The following is a 23702-nucleotide window of genomic DNA, read 5'->3' on the forward strand; positions in this document are numbered from 1 at the left end:
GGAGTCTTTAATGAAGGGCTTGATCCTCAGGTGGTCTAAACGGACACAACTCCACTGGAGTCATTCATTTACACCAGCTGAGGATCAGGCCATTTAACTTTTTAACCTATCAGAGGACATAGAACTAGGGCCTGTCCCACCAGATTTCTAGCACGGGGCAAAGGCGATTGAATAAAGCCTGATTTCAACAGTGAGCTGGCACAGCCCTGGCTTCCTTCCTTGCTCCAAAGTGACATTAACTTAGTCCCCTGTGGATATTTGTCCATGGTATAAAACCAGCACATCCTGTCACACAACTGCCAGTCTGGGCTCAGAGGAGGCCCAGGGCTGGGATAGCAGCTGGGGCTGTGGCTCAGGATTGAGGGGCACTGGCAGAGTGAGGGGGGGTTCGAATAACGGGGGGAGGGGGAGAGCTGTGTGACTGAGCTCTGATCTTAGTTGTGGCCTCTTGGTGCTATGGTAATACTACTAATTAATAGTACCAATAATACCAGGCCTGTATGGTCAATGCATGTGGACTCTATATCCCATCACAAGTAGGTCTTATTGAACTGAAACCTGAGGTCCATGGAAGTTTGCCTCAGTAAGGAATGACTAGCTACCGTTTGCCAGAGCAAGGAGCCATTGGCAGGTCCTGTGTTGTCATAGATGAATCCATGGGGCTGTCATGTGCTTCCCGACTGACCCTTTTGTTTCCTACTAGATTCTAAAATCCCAAATGCAGAAGGAACTGTCAACAGTGAAGTCCTCCTACACGATCTCGGACCTGGTACGAACGCCCGCCATACGCCGGATATTCTGCTGCCTCTCAATTGTGTGGTAAGAGCACTTCTTCCCTTCGGCCCTGATCCTAAATCTGGGTTCAAATTAGGATTGGCAGATCCAGTATCGATAACCTTAGTCCATTTCTGAGCATAGATAATCCACAGATTTTGGACATCTGTCTCCCTAAGGGTTATTCATCCATGCTTTAATCCATCCCTAGACATACACAGATCTGTCTGTCTATCTTATGTGTCTATCTAGCTCTTGTCTGTCAGGTTCTTCTCAGGTCTGTGGGTTTTCTCTCTAAAGTTGGTGCACTTTAGGTCCCTTTGTGTGTCCGTTCAGTCCTGGGCATCTCTGCTTTGAATAATGCCCCCGCGCTCTGTTACATCACTGCACACACCAACCAGAGCACCCACAAGCATTACACTAAAAGTTCCCCTGGCTAACTCTACCCTGTTCACAGAGCTGGCACAAGGGCCTAGATAGCGCTCAAGTCCCATCTAGATTGGGTTTAAGTTGTGACTAGTCCTGGAGCTAAATCTCACCAGGCTGCACACACAACAGGACGCTCACTCATCCCTTTGCCTCTCTCTCTCTATGGTGAATGGCAGATTCTCTACCAATTTCTCCTATTACAGGTGGGCCATGGACCTGCAGAACTTTGGCGTCAGTATCTACCTGATCCAGTTGATTTTTGGAGCGGTCGACTTCCCAGCCAAAGTGGTGGTCACCATCTCCATGTCCTACATTGGGTGCAGGGTCACGCTCTTATTTGTACGACTGTACCACCCAGGTGTCCAGTCATGGCCATGTACCCTGTTGTGCTAGGTGCTGTACAAAGGGTTTCCTGATCATCCTCTATCCACTGACTGATTCCAGTGAGTGGAAAGAGACTAGGCATGTATGTTGAAAGATAAGTAGCTATCCAGGCGCTGCACAGACCCCATCCAAGATTGGGGCCCCTGTTGTGCCCATAAACGCACAGTAAGACAGATTCATCCTGAAGATCTGACCGTCTAAATCAGAGGTCCCCAAAATGTGGGGGAATGTTCAGAGGGCACGGTAGGGCCTGGGCGAGCTCTAGTCTGATTCCCTGTACGGAGCCCAAATAATTTGTGTTTGGCTAAAGCATCTTCCAGCAAGGCAGCCAGTCTGGATTTGGAGACATCGAGCGATGGAGAATCCACCACTTGCCTCAGGAGTTTGTTCCAATGGCTAATCATCCGCACTGGGAAACACTGTTGCCTCTAATTGGAATGTGTCTGGCTTTAACTTCCAGCCATTGGTTCTTGTTCTGTCTTTCTCGCTTGGCTGAAAAGCCCTTTAGTACCTGGGATTTTCTCCCCATGAAGGTCCTTGTACAGTGTGGTCAAGTCACCTCTCAATCTTCTTTTCCTTGAGAAGCTAAACAGAATGAGCTGCCCAGGTCTCCCACTGTTAGGCATCTTCTCTAGTCCTCAAATCGTTTCTCTGGCTCTCAGTTGCACCCTCACCGGTTTTTCAACATCCTTTCAAGAATGTGGGCACCAGAGGCAGTATTCCACTCTGGGTCTCGCCAATGCCTTATACAGAGGTAAAATCTCCTCCCTGCTCCTACTCACTACTCCCCTGTTTATACAACTAAGGATCGCATTGGCCCTTTAGGCCCCAGCATCGCACCGGGAGTTCATGATATAATCTAGTTTAATCACAAAGAATGCACACAGTCCTGTTTCCCCGAGCACTGATGAGAGTAACAGTCCACAGTTTCCCTGCTCAGAAATCCCCAAGTCTGCCCCACCAACAGGCTCTGTAACCAAGAAGCCCTGCCTCTCTGCGTCCTGTCAGGCTCCCACAACTGTTTCTGGCTTCCTGCCTCCAGCACACTCAGGCTGCAAAACCAACCTCCTAGCCCCTGTGTCTGCAACCCGGGAAACCCCTCAGCAGGCAGGTGTAGCTCTGAGCTTCCAGAGGGTGTCACTTAATTCTTTGATCTCAAATTCACCAATGTAACCATGCTTCATCATCACAGTTAAAAACCGCACGATTACTTTAGAGCACGGTCTAATGAGAACTTGACGTTTTCCACGTTTCTCTGCATTGTTGATGCTCTTAAGGGCATCGGCCAGAACATTCATGCGCACCATGATGCCGGTGCAGCAAGATGGCGGAAAAAAAAAAAAAAAAAAAAAGCTTTTTTTTTCCGCCATCTTGCTGCACCGGCATCATGGTGCGCATGAATGTTCTGGCCGATGCCCTTAAGAGCATCAACAATGCAGAGAAACGTGGAAAACGTCAAGTTCTCATTAGACCGTGCTCTAAAGTAATCGTGCGGTTTTTAACTGTGATGATGAAGCATGGTTACATTGGTGAATTTGAGATCATTGACGATCACAGAGCTGGGAAAATTGTACTTAATTCTTTGTAGCTGGCTCTACTGTATAAAGGGGCTTAATTGTTTCTTCCACAAATTGAAATGCGGGTTGGCACACCCATCAGCTTTAGTGAAGTCTGTGATTGTCTTTCAGCGGTTCTCAAACTTCATTACACCGTGACCCCAGGAGCGGGGACCGAAGCCTGAGCCCACCTGAGCCCCACCGCCCCGGGCACGGGGGCCAAAACCAAAACCCAAGAGCTTCAGCACTGGGAAGTTGGGCTCAGGCTTCTGCTTCAGCCTTGGGTCCCAGCAAGTCTAACGCCAGACCTGGTGACCCTATTAAAATGGGGTCATGACCCACAGTTTGAGAACACCATGTCTTTGGTTTTAATGCAGCATGAAACAACACTTGAAGCTGATTTGTAAATAAAAATCTCTTAGGAAGAGAGACTGTGACATTGTTAATGTTTGGTTTATACAGAACTATGCTCAACTTTTGTAAATTGATTTTAGTTAGATTATTAGATTGTGATTTTTTCAGTTACCAATCAGGCAACCCCCTGACCCAATAAAGGACAGTGTGGAAAAAAGGGGACTTACTTGATGAACACTGTTAATAATCCCTAGTTCTTGCCTAGGGCTTTGCAGCCCTGGTTCTCAAAGCGCTTTACAAAGGAGGTCAGGACTGTTATCCCAGATTTACAGATCAGGGGAGGCGGGGTGTCTAACTTGTCCAAATATCCCTTTTTAAAAATGAAACATTTTGTTTTCAGTTTCTAAATGACCATCTTACATTTTTTTATTTCTACTAGGAAAAAAAATAGATGAAAAAGGTGGAAATTGAAAGGCTTGTTTTGAGTCACCCAGCTGGACTTTTTTCTTATGTTTATCGGTCCGTGAACTTTTTGGACATTGCGATTTTTTGTCCAAACGCAAGATGGGAAAAAAGTGTCAAAATCGTGAAGCCTCAGGAGGGATGGGGGAAAATGTTCCCCTCCCAGCTCTACCCCAAGCCCTACATCTGCCCCTTGGCCAGCCCAGCAATGAGTTACGTACCGTCCCAAACCCCCACAGCAATTCTGCCCCCCCAGCCCCAAGTTCTTGGACTGTGCTCAGGACTGTGAGTCGCTCTGTCACCCCTGCCTCCAACAAAAGGGCGTTCCCTGTGGTAGCTGGGTGTCAGCTCCATCCCTCATGCACTGCCCTCTGGGCAATGCCAGCCCTAACCTGGTCTTGCAGGGTACCAGACATTGCACCCTAGTCCCCGAGTTCCCCTGTGAGATCGAGCCCCTGACACTGGCTACTCCCAGCAATCCCAGCACCTCTGCCCCCAACAGTGTGGTGGGCCCCAGGATATCAGTTGTACCTTCAACCACTGCTCCTGCAAGCTATGCAGCACTGCCCGGCCCTTGCAGGGAAACACAGAAATAAGAGAGAGGAGTAGAAATTTGGGGGGAGGAGTAGGAGAGGGGCCAGGCCCTGGTTTGCAGGGGCGGGAGGAAGAAGAGAGGGGCTGGGCCATGGTTTGCAGGACGGCGGGAGGCATAGGTGCTGGAACTAGGGCTGTGGGGGGTGTTGCAGCACCCACTGACTTAAAGTGGTTTCCATCATATACAGGGTTTACAGCTTGGTTCAGTGGCTCTCAGCAGCCCTCCCCCCCTCCCCCGTAGAAATTGTTCCAGCACCCCTGGGGAAGGAGAAAGAAATGGGCTGGGCCATGGTTTGCACTCAGTAGCTGCTCCTGCAGTATCCTCCGCTCCTACTTCCCTCTCCATGACAGGCTGCAGCCGCCATTGATTCTGCAGTGCAGATAGCAGAGCTGCCTCTGAGTCTGTCCAGGTCAGACAGGGGCCCTCACAGAGCAGTGGGGCGGGGCACAGACTGGCTATGTGAGCTCACACTGCCCTGCTCAACCCCACAGAACAGAACTGCCCCACTTCTGCTGAGCTCCTCAGCTTTTCCCTCCCCCCAGCAAACCTACGACATGACCCAAAAGAAATATCTGTCCATCCATCTAGCCCCATGTACATCCCCCCATCCCCATATGTATCAGTCTATCTATGCCAGTCACTGGTACCTGGGAACCAAGACAAACAACAACCCATAACACAACAGTCTTAGGATCATATCATTTCTTTTTTACTCAGATATTATTCTTCATTAAAACCCCCCAAATGGCTTGATTGAGACCCCTAGCACTTCAGCTGCAAGGCATGAGTGGCAGCATGGAACAAACAAAGGACACCTCCACTAAGCCAATCAGCCAACTAGGCTGACTCTGGCAGTACTGGACATACCAAGACACTCATCAGACATCAAAACTACACCACAGCAAGAGCCGCCTTGTGAGGAAGAATGGCCTCAGAGTTAATGCATAAGATGAGGACTCACGAATTCAGGGTTCCATCCCCAGTTAAGTTACAGACACTTGAGCAAGTCATTTTGGCTCGTCCCGTGTCTCTGTGTAGTGGGCCCAGCACAAGCGTATGCACCACTTTTGTTGGGTCAGTTGAAACATTTTGTTTATCTTTCAACCATTTTGTATTTTCCAAACATTTTTTCTGTAATTAGCTCAAATTTCTAAACAAAAGGTCATTTTACCCTGAAAACCTGAAATTTGTCAAGTCCAATTTTTCGTCTTCAAATCTTTTTTCTTAAAATGTTTTAGAGTCAAGACATTTGTCAAAAACGACACTTTTCTGCAGAACATTTCCTTGCTAAAATTTTTCAGACCAACGCTAATTACAACCCTCCCTTTGGTCTGTCTTGTCTATTTAGACTGTAAGCTCTTTGGGACAGGGATGGCTCCCACTATGGGGTTGTACAATCCCTGGCACAACAGGGTCCCAATCTCAGCTGGGTATATCCAGGTGATATTTTAAGAATAGTGACGACTCAGGACTATGGTGACCAGATGTCCCCAATTTATAGGGACAGTCCCAATTTTTTGGTATTTTTCTTATACAGGGTCCTATTACCCCCCACCACCGTCCCGATTTTTCACATTTGCTGTCTGATCACTCTACCCAGAACAGAGGTGGGCTTGTGGTATCTCAGCTAAATCTGGATCCTTTTTAGCTATAGGTAATTTCTAGTCCTGTGGTGTGAATAATATACTCACCCAAAGGCAATGTGGTTTAGCAGCTTGGATCAGCGTGTTTGTCACCCCTGCACTGGAAGGATTTAGCGCCGTATCTAGCACATTGCTTTCAGACTCTCTCTTTTTTGGACTTAATCCATGCAAAACAAAGTTAAATTTTAACCAAGTGACCTGTTTAAGGCCTTATATAACCCTCCGAGCGATATATAAACCCCACCTGTTTTTCCAGATGTAAAATGCAAGGATCAACGTGGAATTAAGCTTGGCAAAACCATTCCCTTATGCGTCTACAGTTCAAAAAAAAGGTGTGTGGAGTATTCCCACAGCTGACAGGAAACTAGGAATGGTTGCATGGGAATTTTTGCAACAAAGGAGAAGCAACGTAGCAGCACACTCAGTTATTTAGGGAGACTATAACTCAACGCCTCTTCTTTGGAAACTACACCCTCAAGAATCCATGGACACTATTTGCCAACAGCTGACTTTTTGTAAGAAGTGCTGCACTTTATGGCTGTCTTTGAAGTTGTGAAGTGGAATACAAGCTGGATTCAAATTAACGTCTTTCTGTGTACATATTTTCATCGCACAACATTTAATTTTTACAAGTAATCGACCTATTCAGGTAACGTCCGTTATTCGAGCCCCATCATTTTTGCTTAACCCAGAAGGTTAGTGCTGAATCTTCCAATCCGGCACCATGAGTTTTGCCGAGCTCTTAGACCACGTCGGGGGGATGGGTCGCTTCCAAATCATCTATGTGATCTTACTGACTATCCCAGTTTTCATGCTGGCCAGCCATAACCTCCTGCAGAACTTCACTGCTGCCACCTCTGAACACCACTGCCATGTCCATATCAACATCAACAACAGTCCTTACACCAACTTCACTGGAAAACTCGCTGCCAAGGACCTCCTCAGGGTCTCCGTCCCCATGGACAGCAACCAGCAGCCAGAGAAGTGTCACCGCTTTGTCACCACGCAGTGGCAGCTCCTAGACTCCAACGCCACAGTCACAAACCTAACCGAGCTGGAGACTGAACCCTGCGCAGATGGGTGGGTGTATGACAAGAGCATTTTCACCAGCACCATCATTACAGAGGTACGTGAGAGCAAGACCTGCTGCAGCGCGGGTAACCGGCTGGGAAAAGGATACTGAAACCATGTGGTGGAAGTTGGGGTGGATGAGTTGAAAATATTTTTGTTAGAATCATGCCTTTTCATAGATTTTTGCAAGTAAGTTTCACTGTCCTATGGGCAGAGAGGGTCAGAGTATCTATCTATCAATCCTCCTCTTCCTAGATCTGATCTTAAAATTTGCACCAACCTACAGCCCCTGCATGTCTATTGACATCGGCTTGGTTTCAGCCTAAATCAGTGCAGAATTTCATCCAGGGCCACGTGCTGTTCTCAGTTACATTCTGGCCCCCCAGGCGACTTCAATCCATGCGGCTTCAAGTGGCTGCCATTGCACAGGTGTAAAGGAAAGCAGGACATGGCCTTTACGCTTCACAGAGGCTTGATTCCTTCAGTGTATGAGTAGGAGGAAGCTGTGGTTGCACTGGCTGGGGTGGGAATTCCCCCGTCCATTTTGCAGTCAGTTTCCTCTCAATTAAACTGGACATAATCCACTAATCCTCATTAAATAAACTGTGAATGATGCTAAGAGCTAGCCCTGCTCTCCCCTAGATCTCAAAGGGCTTTACAATAGTGACTAAACCTTACTATCCCATCTCACAGCTGAGGCACAGCGAGGCAGCATGACTTGCCCAAGGTCACAGTAAGTCAGTGTCAGAGCTAGGAGTAGGGGTCCAAGTCTCTTGAACGCTCACTCCATTCAAAACCATCCGCCTCACGTGGGATCATTATATTTGATCCTACATTAACATCGAAAGGACCCATTCTGCCAGGCACTGCAGAGACCCAGCTCAGTTCGGAGACTCAATCTGCACAGAGCCCAGCTCAGACTGGGGAATGCTTGTGCGGATAGTGCATGGACCCCAGCTCCAATCAGGGCCCCATTGCACTGGGCACTGCACAGACCCCAACTGAGACTGTGCTGGGTGCTCTGTGAACCCCAACTGAGATTGGGGTACAGCTGTGCTGGGTGCTGCACAGGGACAAAGCTAGAGACCAGGATGACCCTCCCTCGTTTTACAGATGATGGACATTGAGGCTCAGAGAGTCAGGCTGTGATGCTCTGCAGATCACATTTCCCATTAAACGTAGGTAGCTTTGGACTTGTAATTAACAAATTAAAATGAATTGTAAGGATTGCTATGGGAACTGGCTGTCTAAATGCCATCAATGGCTCTGAAAATCTCAGCCCCAGTCTGGGGCCTTAGCCACAAGCCAGTCTTCCTCCTGGAGCCCAGCTTCGTTTTCTCTCTCCTTTACAGTGGGACCTGGTGTGTGACTCCCGGCAGCTGAAGCAAATGGCTCAGTCCATCTACATGGCTGGGGTCCTGGCGGGAGGCATCATCTTTGGAGGTCTGTCAGACAGGTGAGAGCAACGTCGTTATGAAGCCGAGCAAGGCTGATTCCTGGGGGAATCAGGAATCTCGAGCAGGAGGAGAGAAGTTATGGTATCTCTGTATTTGGCACTGGTGCGACTGCTACTGGAATCCTGTGTTCAGTTCCGGTGTCCACAATCCCAGAAGGATGTTGGTAGGTTGGAGAGGGGTCAGAGAAGACCCATGATAATGATTAAAGGCTTGGAAAATGTGCCTTACAGTGAGAGAATCCAGGAGCTCAATCTATAAAGCAAAGCTTAAGGGGTGACTTGATCACAGTCTGTAAGTGGAGCCTCTTGAATTCTTTTAATAATTGTTTATTTTATTTTGGGGAATTTCTTGTTATTTTTGTTTTGTTAATGTTAACCATGTAGGGGATCGGGTCTTGCCCTGGGGGTTGGGAGGCCCCGGAGGGGGGCTGAGTCCTGCCACCAGGGGTTGGGAGGCTCTGCGGGAGGTGAGTGTTGCACCCCCGAGCCTGCCCTGAACTCACCTCACAGAAGCGGCTCCTGGGGTCCTGTGCGGTGCGGCTGGGCCTGGCTCTCGACTCAGGATGTTGTGGCCTGGCACACGGGGTCGCAGTGCTGCTCAGGTTTTGCCAGGCACCCCCCCCCCCCCCCCCCATTCAGAGTGGGGAACCAGCCTGAGCTTCACAGGACAGGAGCTGCCACTGCAGGGTGATTTTTTTTGCTTTTTTTCATATTATTTCACATTTGTAAAAAACATGGGGCTCTCTATATAGGTACCTACACGGGGAGCAGCAATCTGATAAGAGGCTTTTCCATCTAGCAGACAAAGGTCTAACAAGAGACAGTGGATGGAAATTGAAGCTAGACAAATTCAGACTGGAAATAAGGTGCAAATTTCTAACAGCAAAAGGAATTAGCCATTGGAACAACGGCCCAAGGGCTGTGGTGGATTCTCCAGCCCTGGAGATTTTTAAATCAAGATCGGATGTTTTTCTAACACTCAAATACCAGCCAGGGGATAACCCTACTGCCAGGGCCCTAGATTGCCTTAATCCAGCCCTGCAGGCTTCATCATTAGCAGCTACAGCACGGCTGACATGAAGTATTTTCATCAATAACCTTTTGTCATGTGCCACGGAGTTGGTTTTAGAACTGGGGCCTCCTGCCTCTTTGCCCCTTCCTCAAGCCAGGAAGCCATGCCAGTCAATGGCACCAATAGTTCCTTGCACCAGGTTTAACTTCCACTCTGAACACACTTGCCTCAGTATCCTGGGTTTCCCTCACCTGTTCTCTTGGTTCTTTTTGGCTCAGGTTTGGCCGCAGGTCTCTCTTGATCTGGTGCTATTTGCAGATGGCTGTCACGAGCACCTGCACTGCCTTCTCGCCCAGCTTCACTGCCTACTGCATCTTCCGTTTCCTGACCGGAATGGCCTTCTCGGGCATTGTGATGAACAGTGTCTCTCTGTGTAAGTGTGTCTGGCGCCTGCCATCCCAGACACAAGATGAGCTGGTTACTGGGGATGGATCGAGGTGCCTTGTTCCTGCTGCTAATAAATTACTCTGTGGTGGGAGCACAGAGAGACCAGAAGCACACACCGCATGGGTGGGATGTCCAAGGTCTCAGCAGCAAAAATCGGGAGCTAGATTTTTCCAGAACTCCTAGTTCTCATTCCAACCTGGATTTACCAAAGCACTCAGCAGCTCTCTTTGGGACACTGATTGCCACAGCTGACAAAGATTTGAGCACGTTATTTAGGAGGTATTTTGCACCTCGAAATCTGGCCGTGTCCTCTTCTGAAAATGTGGTACCTAAACGAGAACTGAGTTCTCTGGGACAATCGCACCTCCATGTGCTTCTGCAGTGCCAGAGCACAGGAGATGGCCCAAAACAGGGCAGCTTCCAATAGCATGCAGGTCCCTGTAGTGAGGCGGCCTGGTTCCCAGCCGCCCCGGAGGGGGACGAACCCCTCCAGACACCAAAGTGGGCGGAGCCTCCCCCCCAGAGGTCAGGGTGCAGGACAGAAAGTACAAAAGCCCAACCCCAGAGCCAGTGCTTCTATATCTTGGGAAATTTCCCAAAATCTGGGAATTTTTGAGTAAAATGTTTTGAATGAAAATTCCCAATTTCCCAAGTTGAAACATTTTACTCACAAATTCCCAAGTTTTGGGAAAGTTCCCAGGTTATAGAAGCACTGTAAAAAGCTTTACCTGGGAATTTTTCCACCAGATTTGGGAAATTTTTAGCACTAGGTTGGGAAAAGTTGGTATCACAATATAGAAGCACTGCCCAGAGTTCACTAGAGGCCCGGCCACCGGACAAGCCAGACACCTGTGGCCTAGCTCCCAGTTGGGAGACTCCTGCAGTTTGCGGCCGACCCGAGGACTGGCCAGACGCCGACCAGACCCCGGAGAAGCTGGTAAACTCGTCTGTGGCAAGTTACCCAGAACTGCTGCCAAGTCTACCGCCCACCGGGTACCCAGAGGAGCCCATGGTGCTTGACTCCTTGGAAAACTCTGTCCAGACACAGGTACCTCTAGAGGGGGAGGTAGGAGGTAGCCTGGGGCCAGCCAACCCTAGTCTGGCTGCAGCACACCCAGAGCCAATGTCAGTTGGTTGCGGTCAGGATCCCCATTGTCGCAGCAATGGGTCTTCTGCCGCTGCTAGGGCCCCGGACTGAGACGCAGTGGAGTGGGTGGGCCTGCGTCCCTCCTGCCACCCAACATGCGGGTGGCAGTCTCCCCCTCTCCCAGGTCCTTCGGTGCCAGGACGTGGGTTTCCTAAACCTATTTGTCTGCTCAGTCCCTGCCTGAGAGCCACAAAACACGGCAGCTTCCAATAGCATGCAGGTCCCTGTAGTGAGGCGGCCTGGCTCCCAGCCGCCCCAGAGGGGGACGAGCCCCGGCCAAACCCCTACAGTCCCCAAGAATGGAAGGGAAGCTATTAAGAGTGGAGTGCCATCATCAGATGACGATGATTCACAACAGAACAGAGATTCCACAATACATCTTTTACAGAACAGGCACAGGCCATGTGCGTCAGCCCGTCAATGCCCTCCTCATTACTAGAATGTCTCTTGCACTATTCAATGTATACAGGTCCTCTAGGAACTGAAGGACCCAGGAGCAGTTGGGTATCAGAGGCTAATGGGACTCAGCTTATTCAATTACATAACTGCTGTGTATTGTGGCTGATGTACTTCAGGGTGCATAAGTGTGCCATTATGGGGTGTTCGAGCTGCTGCAACCCTGCAGGGTACAGTACTGCTTGCTGCCATCAGGGGGTGGAGTTGCTGCAGGGCGCAGTACTGGCTGCTGCCATGGGGAGGAGGAATGGAGCGCCTCCAGCAGGGTGCAGTACCATCTACTACCACTAGGTGGGATGCAACTGGCAGGGGAAGGAGGCATGGATCGGGGAATGCAGGTTCTGGGGAGCTATTTCATCTCAGCCTCAAAGAGCCAGGGGAAGGCTGTTTCTACATGTTCCTGCTGCCTCCGCTCGTGCTTTTTCTCACCACTGGAGGTCATCAGCCCAAGAACAGAGAGATTATTTTCCCTTTGTGTGTGTCTCTCCCCAGCTGTAGAATGGACACCCACCCGCACACCGGCCATTGTGGTCACCATGTATGGATACTGCTACACAATCGGGCAGTTCATTCTGGCTGGGGTGGCTTACGCCATCCCCAATTGGCGCTGGCTGCAGCTTGTGGTGTCTTTGCCCTATTTCATCTGCTTCATCTACTCCTGGTAGGTTAGCTCACCCTTATCCTTTCTGATGCATTCCCCTTCCACCCTGCTTTTCTCACTGGATGCAGGAATGAGACAAACTTTAAGCAAGTAGAATAAACAAATCTCTTATCCTGGTTCTCATAATCTTGCGTCTCGATTACTGCAACATCCCCTTCTCCGGCCTTGGCAAATGCAATCTTGCTCCACTTACATCCATTCAAAACACTCCTGCAAAGATCATTTCCCTGTCTCATCACTTTGTCCATGTCACCTCTCTCTTTGCAGCCCTCCACTGGCTCCCCGTTCTTCATCACATCATACATAAACTACTCATCTTCACTTTCAAAGCCGTTCACGCCCTACTGTGCCATACCTATCCCATCTGTCATTCACTAGCACAATGCCGACTCCCAACTCCGATTGGCCCAGGATGCCTGCCTCTGTTGCCCGCTTGCTAAATTTTCAAACAAGCACCTTTGTGCAATCTATCATGCTGCCCCTCATACCTGGGAGGAGTTCCCCTGTAAACATCAGCAAATGTACCTCATTGTCCTTCTTCTAACTCTCCCTTGCTGTGTGGCTTATAAAAAAACCTGACGAAGGTTAGCCTGCTCGTGTGCAGAGACCACTGCCTATCATGCTAACCAATATTGTCTCACTGTTTCCTTGTGCTCTCCTGTCTGTATCAACCTTATGTTGCTTGTCTTGTCCTTAGATTATAAGCTGTATGGGGCAGCGACTGTCTTTTTGTTCAGTGCCTGGGATAATGGGGTTTTGCCCCATGACTGGGTCTTCAGGGCATTACGGTAAAATACTGAACAAAGAACTATGAAAGCTGTGGAGTTTCATACCTAGAATTGTTTCAGCAAACCAGGGAAATGGCAAGACTAAGAGGATAACGTATGAATAGAGAGAATTAAAGATTTGATGTCTTAAATTTGTTTTCCATGAAAAATGGCTTCCCCTCCCCCCCCCCCAAAAAAAATTCCTTCAAAAATTTGCAACGAAAGCAAACATTTTATTTTAGTTTTCAGGGTTTGGGGGGGAGGGGCGTGTTTCCTGAAAAATAACCATTTCTTTCTAAGTTTGTTAATTTTTTGACACAACAAAAATTTTCATTTCAATGTTTTGGGAGCCATTTTTTCCCCACTTTCCCGCATTTTCCAGTGAAAACATGAAAGCAAAAGAAATAAAAGAGAGGAAATAAAAAAAATAAAAAAACCCTTCCAAAATGGAAACAAAATGAAAACTTTTGTTCTGTTGAAGAAAATTTAAAATATTGTGAAAAATTTCCAGTGAAAGCAAAGAGGGCTCTAACTCCACCCATAATGTCACTGCTGGGTAATATGAGGAACTGACCTATCATGGGTATTTATCTGGCACCCATCACCATAGTATCTAGGAACATCACAGTGTTTAATATATTTATCCTCACAGCTAGAGCTGGCTGGCAACAAACATGAGAGTCTTTGAGACTTTGAAAAGTTTTCCCATCCTGAATCTGGCCAAAAGTCAAAACCAGGAAAACTTTTGTGAATTGATCATCTGAAAAAATATTCCGGTTGGGTCAGTTGAAATGTTTCCTTTTGATAATTTTGAAATTTTTCTTTTTGATCTGGAGCTTGTTTATTTTTTACCCTTTTTTTAGTATAAATGATCAAAAATTTTGAAACAAAATTGTTGAAACTTTATTTTGACAAAGGACAAATTTTGAAATATTCTTTTTTTTTTTTAAATCAAGAGGTTCATTGAAACCGACCTCTCCCTGCAAACAGTTTCAGTTTGAACAAACCCGCATTTTTAAATGGAAAAATATTTCAGCTGAAAAGTGCCGACCAGCTGTAACCACAACACCCTTCTGAGGGAGAGCAGTGCTATTACCCTATTGTACAGATGAGGGGATTCAGACACAGAGACAAATTAAGTGACTTGCAACAGTCACACAAGAAGTCTGCAGGGGAGCAGGGAATTGAAGCCAGGTCTCGGCTATCACCATCCTTCCTTCCTGATGCATGGCAAGGTGCAGTACCACCTGCTGCCACTGGGCAGTCTCCTGGCGGGAATGGAGCTTCAGGTTGCAGTAACACTTGGCTGTCACCAGGAGGCTGCAGGTAGCAGGGGGAGGAGATAGACCAGAGAATGCAGGTTCCACTAAGGCTGTTCCACAACATGCTCCCTGCTGCCTCTGTCACTGCTTGTGCCCTGCACTGGCTTTGGGCACTGCCCCTAGTGTGGAAGAACAGCACCGTGCTCCAGTGGGGCTGATCGCAGTTCAACAAGAGCAAAGCGCGTGTTCCGTGCAGGTGTGTTTTCATATCTTCTGCTTCCCAGGTGGTTAGTGGAGTCTGCCCGCTGGCTGGTAATAGCCGGCAGACCTGACGAGGCAGTGAAGCAGCTCCAGAGAGTGGCCAGGATAAACCGGAAGAAGGAAGGAGACAAACTTAACACAGAGGTAAGACTGGACCTCAGAGAGGCTGAGAGCTCCCACCAACTCCAGCGGCCGATATAGGCACGCGAGACAAGCAGATATAAATCAGTGTGGTTGCACTCATGTCATGGGGACTCTGCACATGTACACCAGTGGCGCAACTGGCTTTAGTGTTCCCTGAGCAATGGAATTCTAACCATGGTCTGACTTCTTTCTCGTACAATGGGATTCCCATACGTACAAGGTATGTTCTATCAATCTCTCTACCTATAGTCGTACATACATAACCACTTATCCAGCCATCTATGTATCCATCTATTATAAATAAATACTCATACACATACATGATCTCTCTATTCATCTCCATCTATCTTTCATCCCCACAGACACCTCTCTATCCATCTATCCCCATACAAATGCTTCTATCCATCCAACTATCCATCCATCCCCATGCATACCCTTCTCTCTATCCATCGATTCATCCCTTCCTACACATACACATTGTTTTGTCTAGACTGAGGCCTTCTCTGAAGCTGGAATTTTGGCACCACTGGATGATCCAGAATCTCATTCCCTCCCATTCCCCTGCTCTGTTTCCAAGCCTTTCCCACCATGGAGGCCCCATGCCATTACCCAGAATTCTCTTCTCTCCCCAGGTCTTGAGATCCAACATGCAGAAAGAAATAGCCTCTGCAAAGAGCAGCTATACCTTCATCGACCTGGTGCGGACCCCTGTCGTATGCCGGATCTCCTTCTGCCTCTGCTTTGTATGGTGAGTCGGCTCTTGTGCTTGCACAAAGAGGAAGCTGAGACTATGACATAAAGCAGCCTGCAGCAAGTAAACCAGGCACGACTATTTGCTGAGGAATGGGGCAAAGAATGGATTTTCTGACCCGCAGGCAATTCCAAAAAATCAGTACAATAAATCATTTTGCGTTGAACAGAAAACCATTTTTTCTTAATTTTTGACTAATCAAAAAGTTGAAAAAAAAATCAAGTGAAACATTTTGTTTTGATTTTAAATATTTTAAGATTTTTTTAAAATGAAATTAAAGAAATGTTTGAGACAAACATTCATTTTGAACCAAAACTGAAAACATTTAGATTTTGTTTTGTTTTGTTTTTGTTTTGTGGGGCTTTTTTTTTTTATCTGAAACAATTTAGCTAAGGGGATATGAATTCCTTAAGCATTTTGATGTCATCGAGTCTGCACTTTGTGCTGAAAAAAGTTGTAGATGAAAAATTTTGCTCAGCTCTACTGACCTCCCATTCAATCAATTTCACCTTGATTGAATATCCCACTAGATCACAATTCATATGTTATAGCTAGACTTCGGTAAATCCCACCTGGGAGACAGCATGTAGAGAAAACCATCAGGAGGTATTTCTACCCAGAAGCAGGAATAGGACCCAGGAGTCCTGGCTCCTATAGTCACCTATTCCTAGTACTAGGACACATTCCATGTGCAGAGCTGGGAAAAGAACCCAGGAATCCTTGGTGCCTAGTGTGTCCTGTTCCAGCTATTGGCCCCCATTCCTCTGAGAGTTAACAACAGAGCAAAGTCCCCTCTTGCTCTAACCACTAGACCCCACTTCTTCCAAAGCTGGAAATAGAACTCAGGAGTTCTGCCTCCCAGCTGCTCCCCAGTCTAACTCACTAGACCCTAATCCCATCTCACAGCCATGAACAGAACACAGTGCAGTCTACCCACCAGTGCAGTCTACCCACATTTGCAGGGCCTATTGCTGAAAGGGAACACACTTGTAACAAATAAACTCAATGATAAGGACTCTCTATGCATCAATACCTGTCTGCTTCATCCCAGGTTCTCCACCAGCTTTGCCTATTATGGGTTGGCCATGGACCTGCAGAATTTCGGTGTCAATATCTTCCTGATCCAGCTGGTCTCCGGTGCTGTTGATTTCCCAGCAAAGTTCATCTCAGTCCTCACAATCGGCTTCATCGGGCGCCGGTTCACACAGGCCTTGACCCTCATCCTGGCTGGACTCTCTATCCTAGCCAACATCTTTGTCCCACAAGGTGGTTACTTGGTGTCCTGGATTTTCAGGGTTCGATCCGGAAGTGTTCAAGCCTTTGTCCTACCAAAGGTCCAAAGCCTGGCTGATATGGTCAGCTGCAGGGGAGGGAGAAGAGCCAGGAGAGCTGATCCATAAGGGCTAATGGGGCTCAAGCCCACGGATATGTCACAGCTGTTTTCTGTGGTTGAGATACTGCAGGGTACAGAACCACCTGCTTCTGCCAGGGATTGAAGCAGCTGACACGTGTTTACGACACCAGTTGCCCATGGCACTTCCCCATGAAGCAACCTGAGAGACATATTCAGCCTGATCCAGGCTGGCCTCTTGCAAGATGGTTGCAAAGTGGATGAGCTGCTGTCTGGGAGGGGTGACAGACCCAGTTTCACAAACAAAGCTGGGTAGATGGTTATTAGTATTTGATCATTGGGTGAGGTCCTGCAAGGACCCCAGATGACATCAGGGTCCCATTGTGCCGAGTACTGCACAGACCTAAAGGGAGACACAGGCCCTGCCCCAAAGAGCTCACAATCTAAATAGACACAACACAGAAAGGACTATCACTCTTATTTCTAGATGGCAAACCGAGGCACAAATCCTCAGCTGGTGTCAATTAGCCCAGCTCCATTGATTTCTTGCCCCTTTTGGCTTCAATGGAGCAGCTGGGGATTTGGCCCCATTGATTCCAGTGCAGCTATACTAATTTATACCAGCTGGGGATCTGGCCCCATCAGCACCAGGGGCTGGGGATACATCCCACTGACTCCTGACCCTTCTTGAGCATTTCAGCCTTTTTCCACTTGCTTACCCCTCCTCCATTTTGTGCTTCTCCCAAGATCTGAAGACCCTGCGCACCGTTCTGGCTGTCGTTGGAAAAGGCTGTCTTGCTGCCTCCTTTAACTGTGTCTACCTCTACACGAGTGAGCTGTGCCCCACAGTGATTAGGTATGTAGAAAAAACTCAGAGGGTGCAGCTCAAACTTCACATGCAGCCCCGTGGAACAGCAAAAGACCAGAGCCAAGTGACTAGTGATTAGAGTTGGTTGGGAATTTTTCATCAAAACGTATTTTTCTGATGGAAACAGCTATTTAATCAAAGCCCAAGCTTTTCACGGGAAAGTGTTAATTAGAAAAAATGGGGGGGAGGTTGGAAATTACATTTCGAAAATGAAAATTTCAGTTTTTTCTGGTTGGTAACAACTTTGTGTTTTGGAATCTGTATTAAAAAACAACCCTTTTTGGTACAAATTTATAATGGTCAAAATTGAGTTGAAATGATTGAGGGACCTAAACCAAGATTTTTTTTATACTGTTGAATTCACAAAAATTTTTGAAATTTCAATAGTTCGTCCTGAGTCAGAATGGGAAAAATGTTTGAAATCTCAAAATGTATCATGGGACAGGAAAACAACTTCCCGACCAGCTCTACTAGTGATTTTGGGCACCTCAGGGGATGCTCATGTTAGGACACCGCAACTGGGCCTGATTCTCTGCAATGGCTGAGGATGTGCCATCTGAAAAGTGAGGGCCCTCTGAGACGTCTCAGTCTAGCCACCCAAAATTGCCCTTCTAGGAACTAGGAATTGCCACATCAGATCAAAGATCTAGCTAGCCCAATCCCAGCTGCAAGAAACCCTGCACTTGTGGGGTAACCTACCCCCGGGAAAGATCCCATTTGTTAAGTTAGCACCTAGAGACCACACCAGAGCCCCATGGTGCCAACTGCTGCACAGACCCTGACTGAGATCAGGTCCCCATTGTACCAGGCACTCCACAGATCCCGAGTGAGATCAGTGCTCCCACTGTAGAAGGCACTGCACAGACCCAAATTGAGATTAGGGCCCCATTGTGTCAGGTGCTGCCCAGATACATAGTGACAGCAGTCTCTGCTCTTCACAATCATAATAGACAAGACAGACTGAGGGTGTGAGGAGAAAAAGATGAATGGAGAGAGGAAGTGATTTGCCCAAGGTTACGCAGTGGGTCAGTGGCTGAGAAAGGAAAAGAACCCAAGTGTCCTGATTCCTTAGTTACTCTAATAGTCCACAGGGCCTGCTGAGAGGTACTGCTTGGCTTATTGCCTGTGAGCTCCTTAGCCCAGATTTTTCTCATCACTGTGGCTTATGCTAATAGCTCTGTTTGTTATGATTTCAAATTCACAGGCAGACCGGCTTGGGTTTGAGCAACACCATGGCGCGTCTGAGCAGCATCATTGCCCCATTGGTGAAGATGTTGGAGGAATACATTCCCTTCCTGCCACTGATCATTTATGGTGCTGCCCCAATCATCTCTGGCATTGCAGCGACCTTCCTGCCCAAGACGCTCAACGTGCCATTGCCTGAGACCATAGAGGAGGTGGAGACACGGTTAGTAGAATCTATAGGGCGGCAAGAACAGTAGCCATGACACACCTTATGGGAGTTTTGTGATATAGACATTGGTCCACTGAGAGAGAGCGAGAGCACAAACAAGAAATGATATGCATGATTAGATAGATAGAGAAGAACGGCCATACCGGGTCAGACCAAAGGTCCATCAAGCCCAGTATCCTGTCCTCTGACAGTGGCCAATGGCAGGTGCCCCAAAGGGAATGAACAGACAGGTTATCAAGTGATCCATGCCGTGTCACCCAATCCCAGCTTCTGGCAAACACAGGCTAGGGACACCATTCTTGCCCATCCTGTCTAATAGCCATTGATAGACCTATCTTCCATGAATCTATCTAGCTCCCTTTTGAACCCTGCTATAGTATTGGCCTTCACAACACCCTCTGGCAAGAAGTTCCAGAGGTTGACAGTGCATTGTGTGAAAAAATACTTTCTTGTGTTTGTTTTAAACCTGCTACCTATTAATTTCATTTGGTGGCCCCTTGTTCTTGTATTATGAGGAGTAAATAATTCCTTATTTATTTTCTCTATACCACTCATGCTTTTATAGACCTCTATCATATCCCCCCTTAGTCGCCTCTTTTCCAAGCTGAAAAGTCCCAGTCTTATTAATCTTTCCTCATACGGAAGCCATTCTATACCCCTCATCATTTTTGTTGCCCTTTTCTGAACTTTTTCCAATTCCAATATATCTTTTTTGAGATGGGGCGACCACATCTGAATGCAGTATTCAAGGTGTGGGCATACCATTGATTCTTACAGAGGCAATATGATATTTTCTGTCTTATTATCTATCCCTTTCTTGATGATTCCCAACATTCTGTTTGCTTTTTTGAATGCCACTGCACATTGACTGGATGATTTCAGAGAACTATCCACAATGACTCCACGCTCATTTTCTTGAGTGGTAACAACTAATTTAGACCCTATCTTTGTATATGTACAGTTAGGATTATGTTTTACAATGTGCATTACTTTGCATTTATCTACATTAAATTTCATGTGCCATTTTGATGCCCAGTTACCCAGTTTTGTGAGATCCTTTTGTAGCTCTTCACAGTCTGCCTGGGATTTAACTATCTTGAGTAGTTTTGTATCATCTGCAAATTTTGCCCCCTCACTGTTTACCCCTTTTTCCAGATTGTTTATGAATATGTTAAATAGGACTGATCCTAGAACAGACCCCTGGGGGACCCCACTATTTACCTCTCTCCCTTCTGAAAACTGACCATTTATTCCTCCCTTTGTTTCCTATCTTTTAACCAGTTACCAATCCATGAGACAACCTTCCCTCTTATCCCAGGACTTATTTTGCTTAATAGCCTGTGGTGAGGGATCTTGTCAATGGCTTCTGAAAATCTAAAAACACTATATCCACTGGATCTCCTTTGTCCACATGCTTGTTGACCCCTCAACGAATTCTAGTAGATTGGTGAGGCATGATTTCCCTTTACAAAAACCATGTTGACTATTTCCCAACAAATTATGTTCATCTATGTATCTGACAGTTTCAACCAATTTGCCCAGAACTGAAGTTAGGCTCATCAGCCTGTAGTTGCCAGGGTCACCTCTGGAGCCCTTTTTAAAAATTGGCATCACATTAGCTATCCTCCAATCATTTGGATAGATAGATAGATAGATAATCTGATCCCATTGACTGCAGTGTAGCTATGGCTGATTTACACCAGGTGGGATCTGGCCCCATTAGCTCCAAGCATGTTTTATGCCAAGTACATCTCTTGATGCTTATATAAATGTTAATATTTACTGATATTCTTTTTCATCGAGACCCAGGCATCTGAGAGATGAACAACAAATGAAGATCCTTCTGAAACCCACCATGCCAGACCCAGCCAAGGGAGCCAGTTAAGGAAAGAAAAACAAGCAACTGTTGTAAGGTCTTTGGGTACAATTTTCAAAAGTGCCTAACTGCCTTAGAAGCCTAAGTTCCATTTTCACCAGTGACTTAGCCACTCCCATAAGAGTTAAGTGCCTCATCTACCTGAGCACTTCTGAAAATCCGATTGGGCACTTATCGGAATCTCTTGGCACCTAAATACCTTTGACAATATGGCTCCCTATCACTTTTGAAAGTGGGGGCTTAGGCACTTTTGAACACTCCACCCTATCTCTTTTTCTGTTTTAATCATGCCAGAAGTACTATGCAGGCATCAGAGACAACTTCATAGGGGTTGAATTTAAAAAAAAAATAAAAAAATAAAATTAATGGAGATATCCCATCTCCTAGAACTGGAAGGGACCTTGAAAGGTCATCGAGTCCAGCCCCCTGCTTTCACTAGCAGGACCAAGTACTGATTTTGCCCCAGATCCCCAAGTGGCCCCCTCAAGGATTGAACTCACAACCCTGGGTTTAGCAGGCCAATGCTCAAACCACTGAGCTATCCCTCCCCCCCACTTAATGCAGGGAATCAACCTCTTCAAACAGCATGTTGACCTCCAAATCACAGCAGGAATTTATACCACGGGACTTGCTGCTGTGCAAGGTGGGGGACAAGAATCAATTACTCAATGTAGCTCCTCCATGTAGTTCAAAACCCGGTGTTGCACTCTGCTGGGATCCAACATATGGTACCCAAGAGCTCAGCAAATACTTTCGGGCCAGATCCTCAGCACGTGTTAATCCACGTAGTTGAGGATTGGCCCAGTACTGCAGGACAGTCACGGGGTGGCAATTCTTAAGGGAATTTTGTAAGACTATGTACAGAAATGGTGGCAGAATATAGGAACTGCTGGACTGATCGCAGCCAAGGTCCATGTAGTCTCTCTGACAGTGGTTAGCAATAGATGCCTTAGAGGAAAGTAAGAAATCTGCAGTGGGCAGATATGAAATAATCCCCCCACCATTAAGTCTCATCCTGATCTAGAACAGTCATTAAAGTTGGGAGGGGGGGGATTGATTTTCCAGCTCACTCGCACTTTGGAAAAATCAAGGGGGGGGGGGGAAAAAACCCACACGTTTTGGCTGAAAATGAAATGGTTCAAAATTTTCAGCAAATCAAAAAGAGTAACAAATGTGTTTCAAACTAAACATTTTGCTTTGATTGCAAATTGCTTTTAAATTTTAGTATTTTTTATTAAAAAACAAGTAAAGGAAATTTCTAAACGAAGTTGTGTCAAATTGAAAAATCAAAACATTTAGCCTTTTTTGGAATTTCCCCCCCGAAACGAACAATTCAGCAAAACCAACATGAAATCGTGAACTATTGCAGTGTCACCAAAATCTGTATTTTTTATCCCAAAACAGTTTTGGTTAAAAAATGTCTCACAGCTCTGCTAGTCAAGATTGGCTTAAGGCCCAAAGCATGAGGTATATACGCCTTCTAAAACTCTTTGTTGTATGATTGATATTCCTGTTACCCATAGAGATGTCCAGTTCCCCTTTGAATCTTGCTAAGTTGTGGCCTCATTTTCATCCTCCATCAATGAGTTCCACACTCTAACACCATCATGTCAGAAAGGATATTTCCTTTGTTCAGTTTTGAAAACAGGAAAGGGAACCCAGGAGTCCTGGTTCTCACCTTCCCCTGCCCTAGCCCACTACATTTCACTGCCCTCAGAGTCGGGAGTCCTGACTCCCAACCGCCCCCAACACAAACACACACTAACCTCCCCACCCATTCCGGAGCTGGGAATGGAACCTGGGAGTCCCGACTCCAAGCGCCATCTGCTCTAACCATTAGACACTACTCTCCAGCCAGAGCTAGGAACAGAACTCAGAAGTCCTGACCCTCATTCCTACTGCTCAGACACACTAGACTCCATTCCTTCCAGAACTGGTAACCAAACCTTGGAGTCCTGATTCTCAGCCCCTACAGCTCTAACCACGAGACCCTACTCCCCTCACAGAACCAGGAATGGAACCCAAGAATCCTGATGCCTAGTTTGAACCACCAGACCACTCAATTACACCAGTATAAATCATGACTGAAGGGGTGACTACAGCTTGAGCAGTCATACCTGAGCTAGCTTTACTCGCGCTAGCTCAGGTACCAGAGCAATACGTCAGCACAGGCTGTACAAGCCTGTCTGGACCCCTGGGTCATTAGTCACAGGGCTAGCCCATGCTGAAGCATGGGCTGCTGCAGCTTCACTGTTCTGGGAGCCAAGCTAGTGAGATGAAAACGAGCTGGGGCACGTCTGCTCCAGTTGCAATTGCAGCCTCTGACTGCAGCATAGACAGACCCTAACTCAGCTGCCTAGGTTGGATTTCAGAATGTGTCTCCTTGTCCCCATGCTTTGTGTTAATAAAATGCACATTTTCATGTAAAAAAAAAAAAAAAAAAAAAAAAAATCCAGTTAACAGGATCAAAATGTGGCTCAGCCGGCTCCATGTAGGGTTTAAACTCCACCTAGACCTGGGGCAAAAGCATCTATTTACTGTACAAAGAAAATACCTATGTG

The 23702-nt window shown here is 46.9% G+C and overlaps 2 protein-coding genes across 3 annotated transcripts in view; both read left to right on the top strand.

Annotated features, from left to right (window-relative positions):
- Positions 1–3175, top strand: part of LOC128840299 (uncharacterized) — a 32311-nt gene extending 29136 nt beyond the window's left edge. Inside the window, 3 exon segments of the mRNA XM_054034128.1 lie at positions 704–819; positions 1380–1542; positions 3011–3175. Coding sequence (XP_053890103.1) covers positions 704–819; positions 1380–1542; positions 3011–3175 — 444 coding nt within the window.
- Positions 3176–6921: 3746 nt separating this feature from the next.
- LOC128840808 (solute carrier family 22 member 6-B-like) lies at positions 6922–21312 on the top strand. Of its 2 annotated transcripts, none has more exons than XM_054035241.1 (10): positions 6922–7323; positions 8621–8724; positions 10015–10169; positions 12279–12447; positions 14761–14881; positions 15514–15629; positions 16684–16898; positions 17731–17839; positions 19056–19259; positions 21134–21312. In XM_054035241.1, the coding sequence occupies exons 1-10, from the start codon at positions 6922–6924 to the stop codon at positions 21207–21209; spliced, it is 1671 nt and encodes a 556-aa protein (XP_053891216.1). In that variant the 3' UTR covers positions 21210–21312. The 2 variants fall into 2 exon arrangements, with proteins under 2 accessions (XP_053891216.1, XP_053891215.1); XM_054035240.1 differs by having other exon boundaries at positions 21069–21231.
- Positions 21313–23702: the final 2390 nt, after the last annotated feature.

Source organism: Malaclemys terrapin, chromosome 7 (genome assembly GCF_027887155.1).
Source record: "Malaclemys terrapin pileata isolate rMalTer1 chromosome 7, rMalTer1.hap1, whole genome shotgun sequence".
NCBI lineage: Eukaryota > Metazoa > Chordata > Testudines > Emydidae > Malaclemys > Malaclemys terrapin.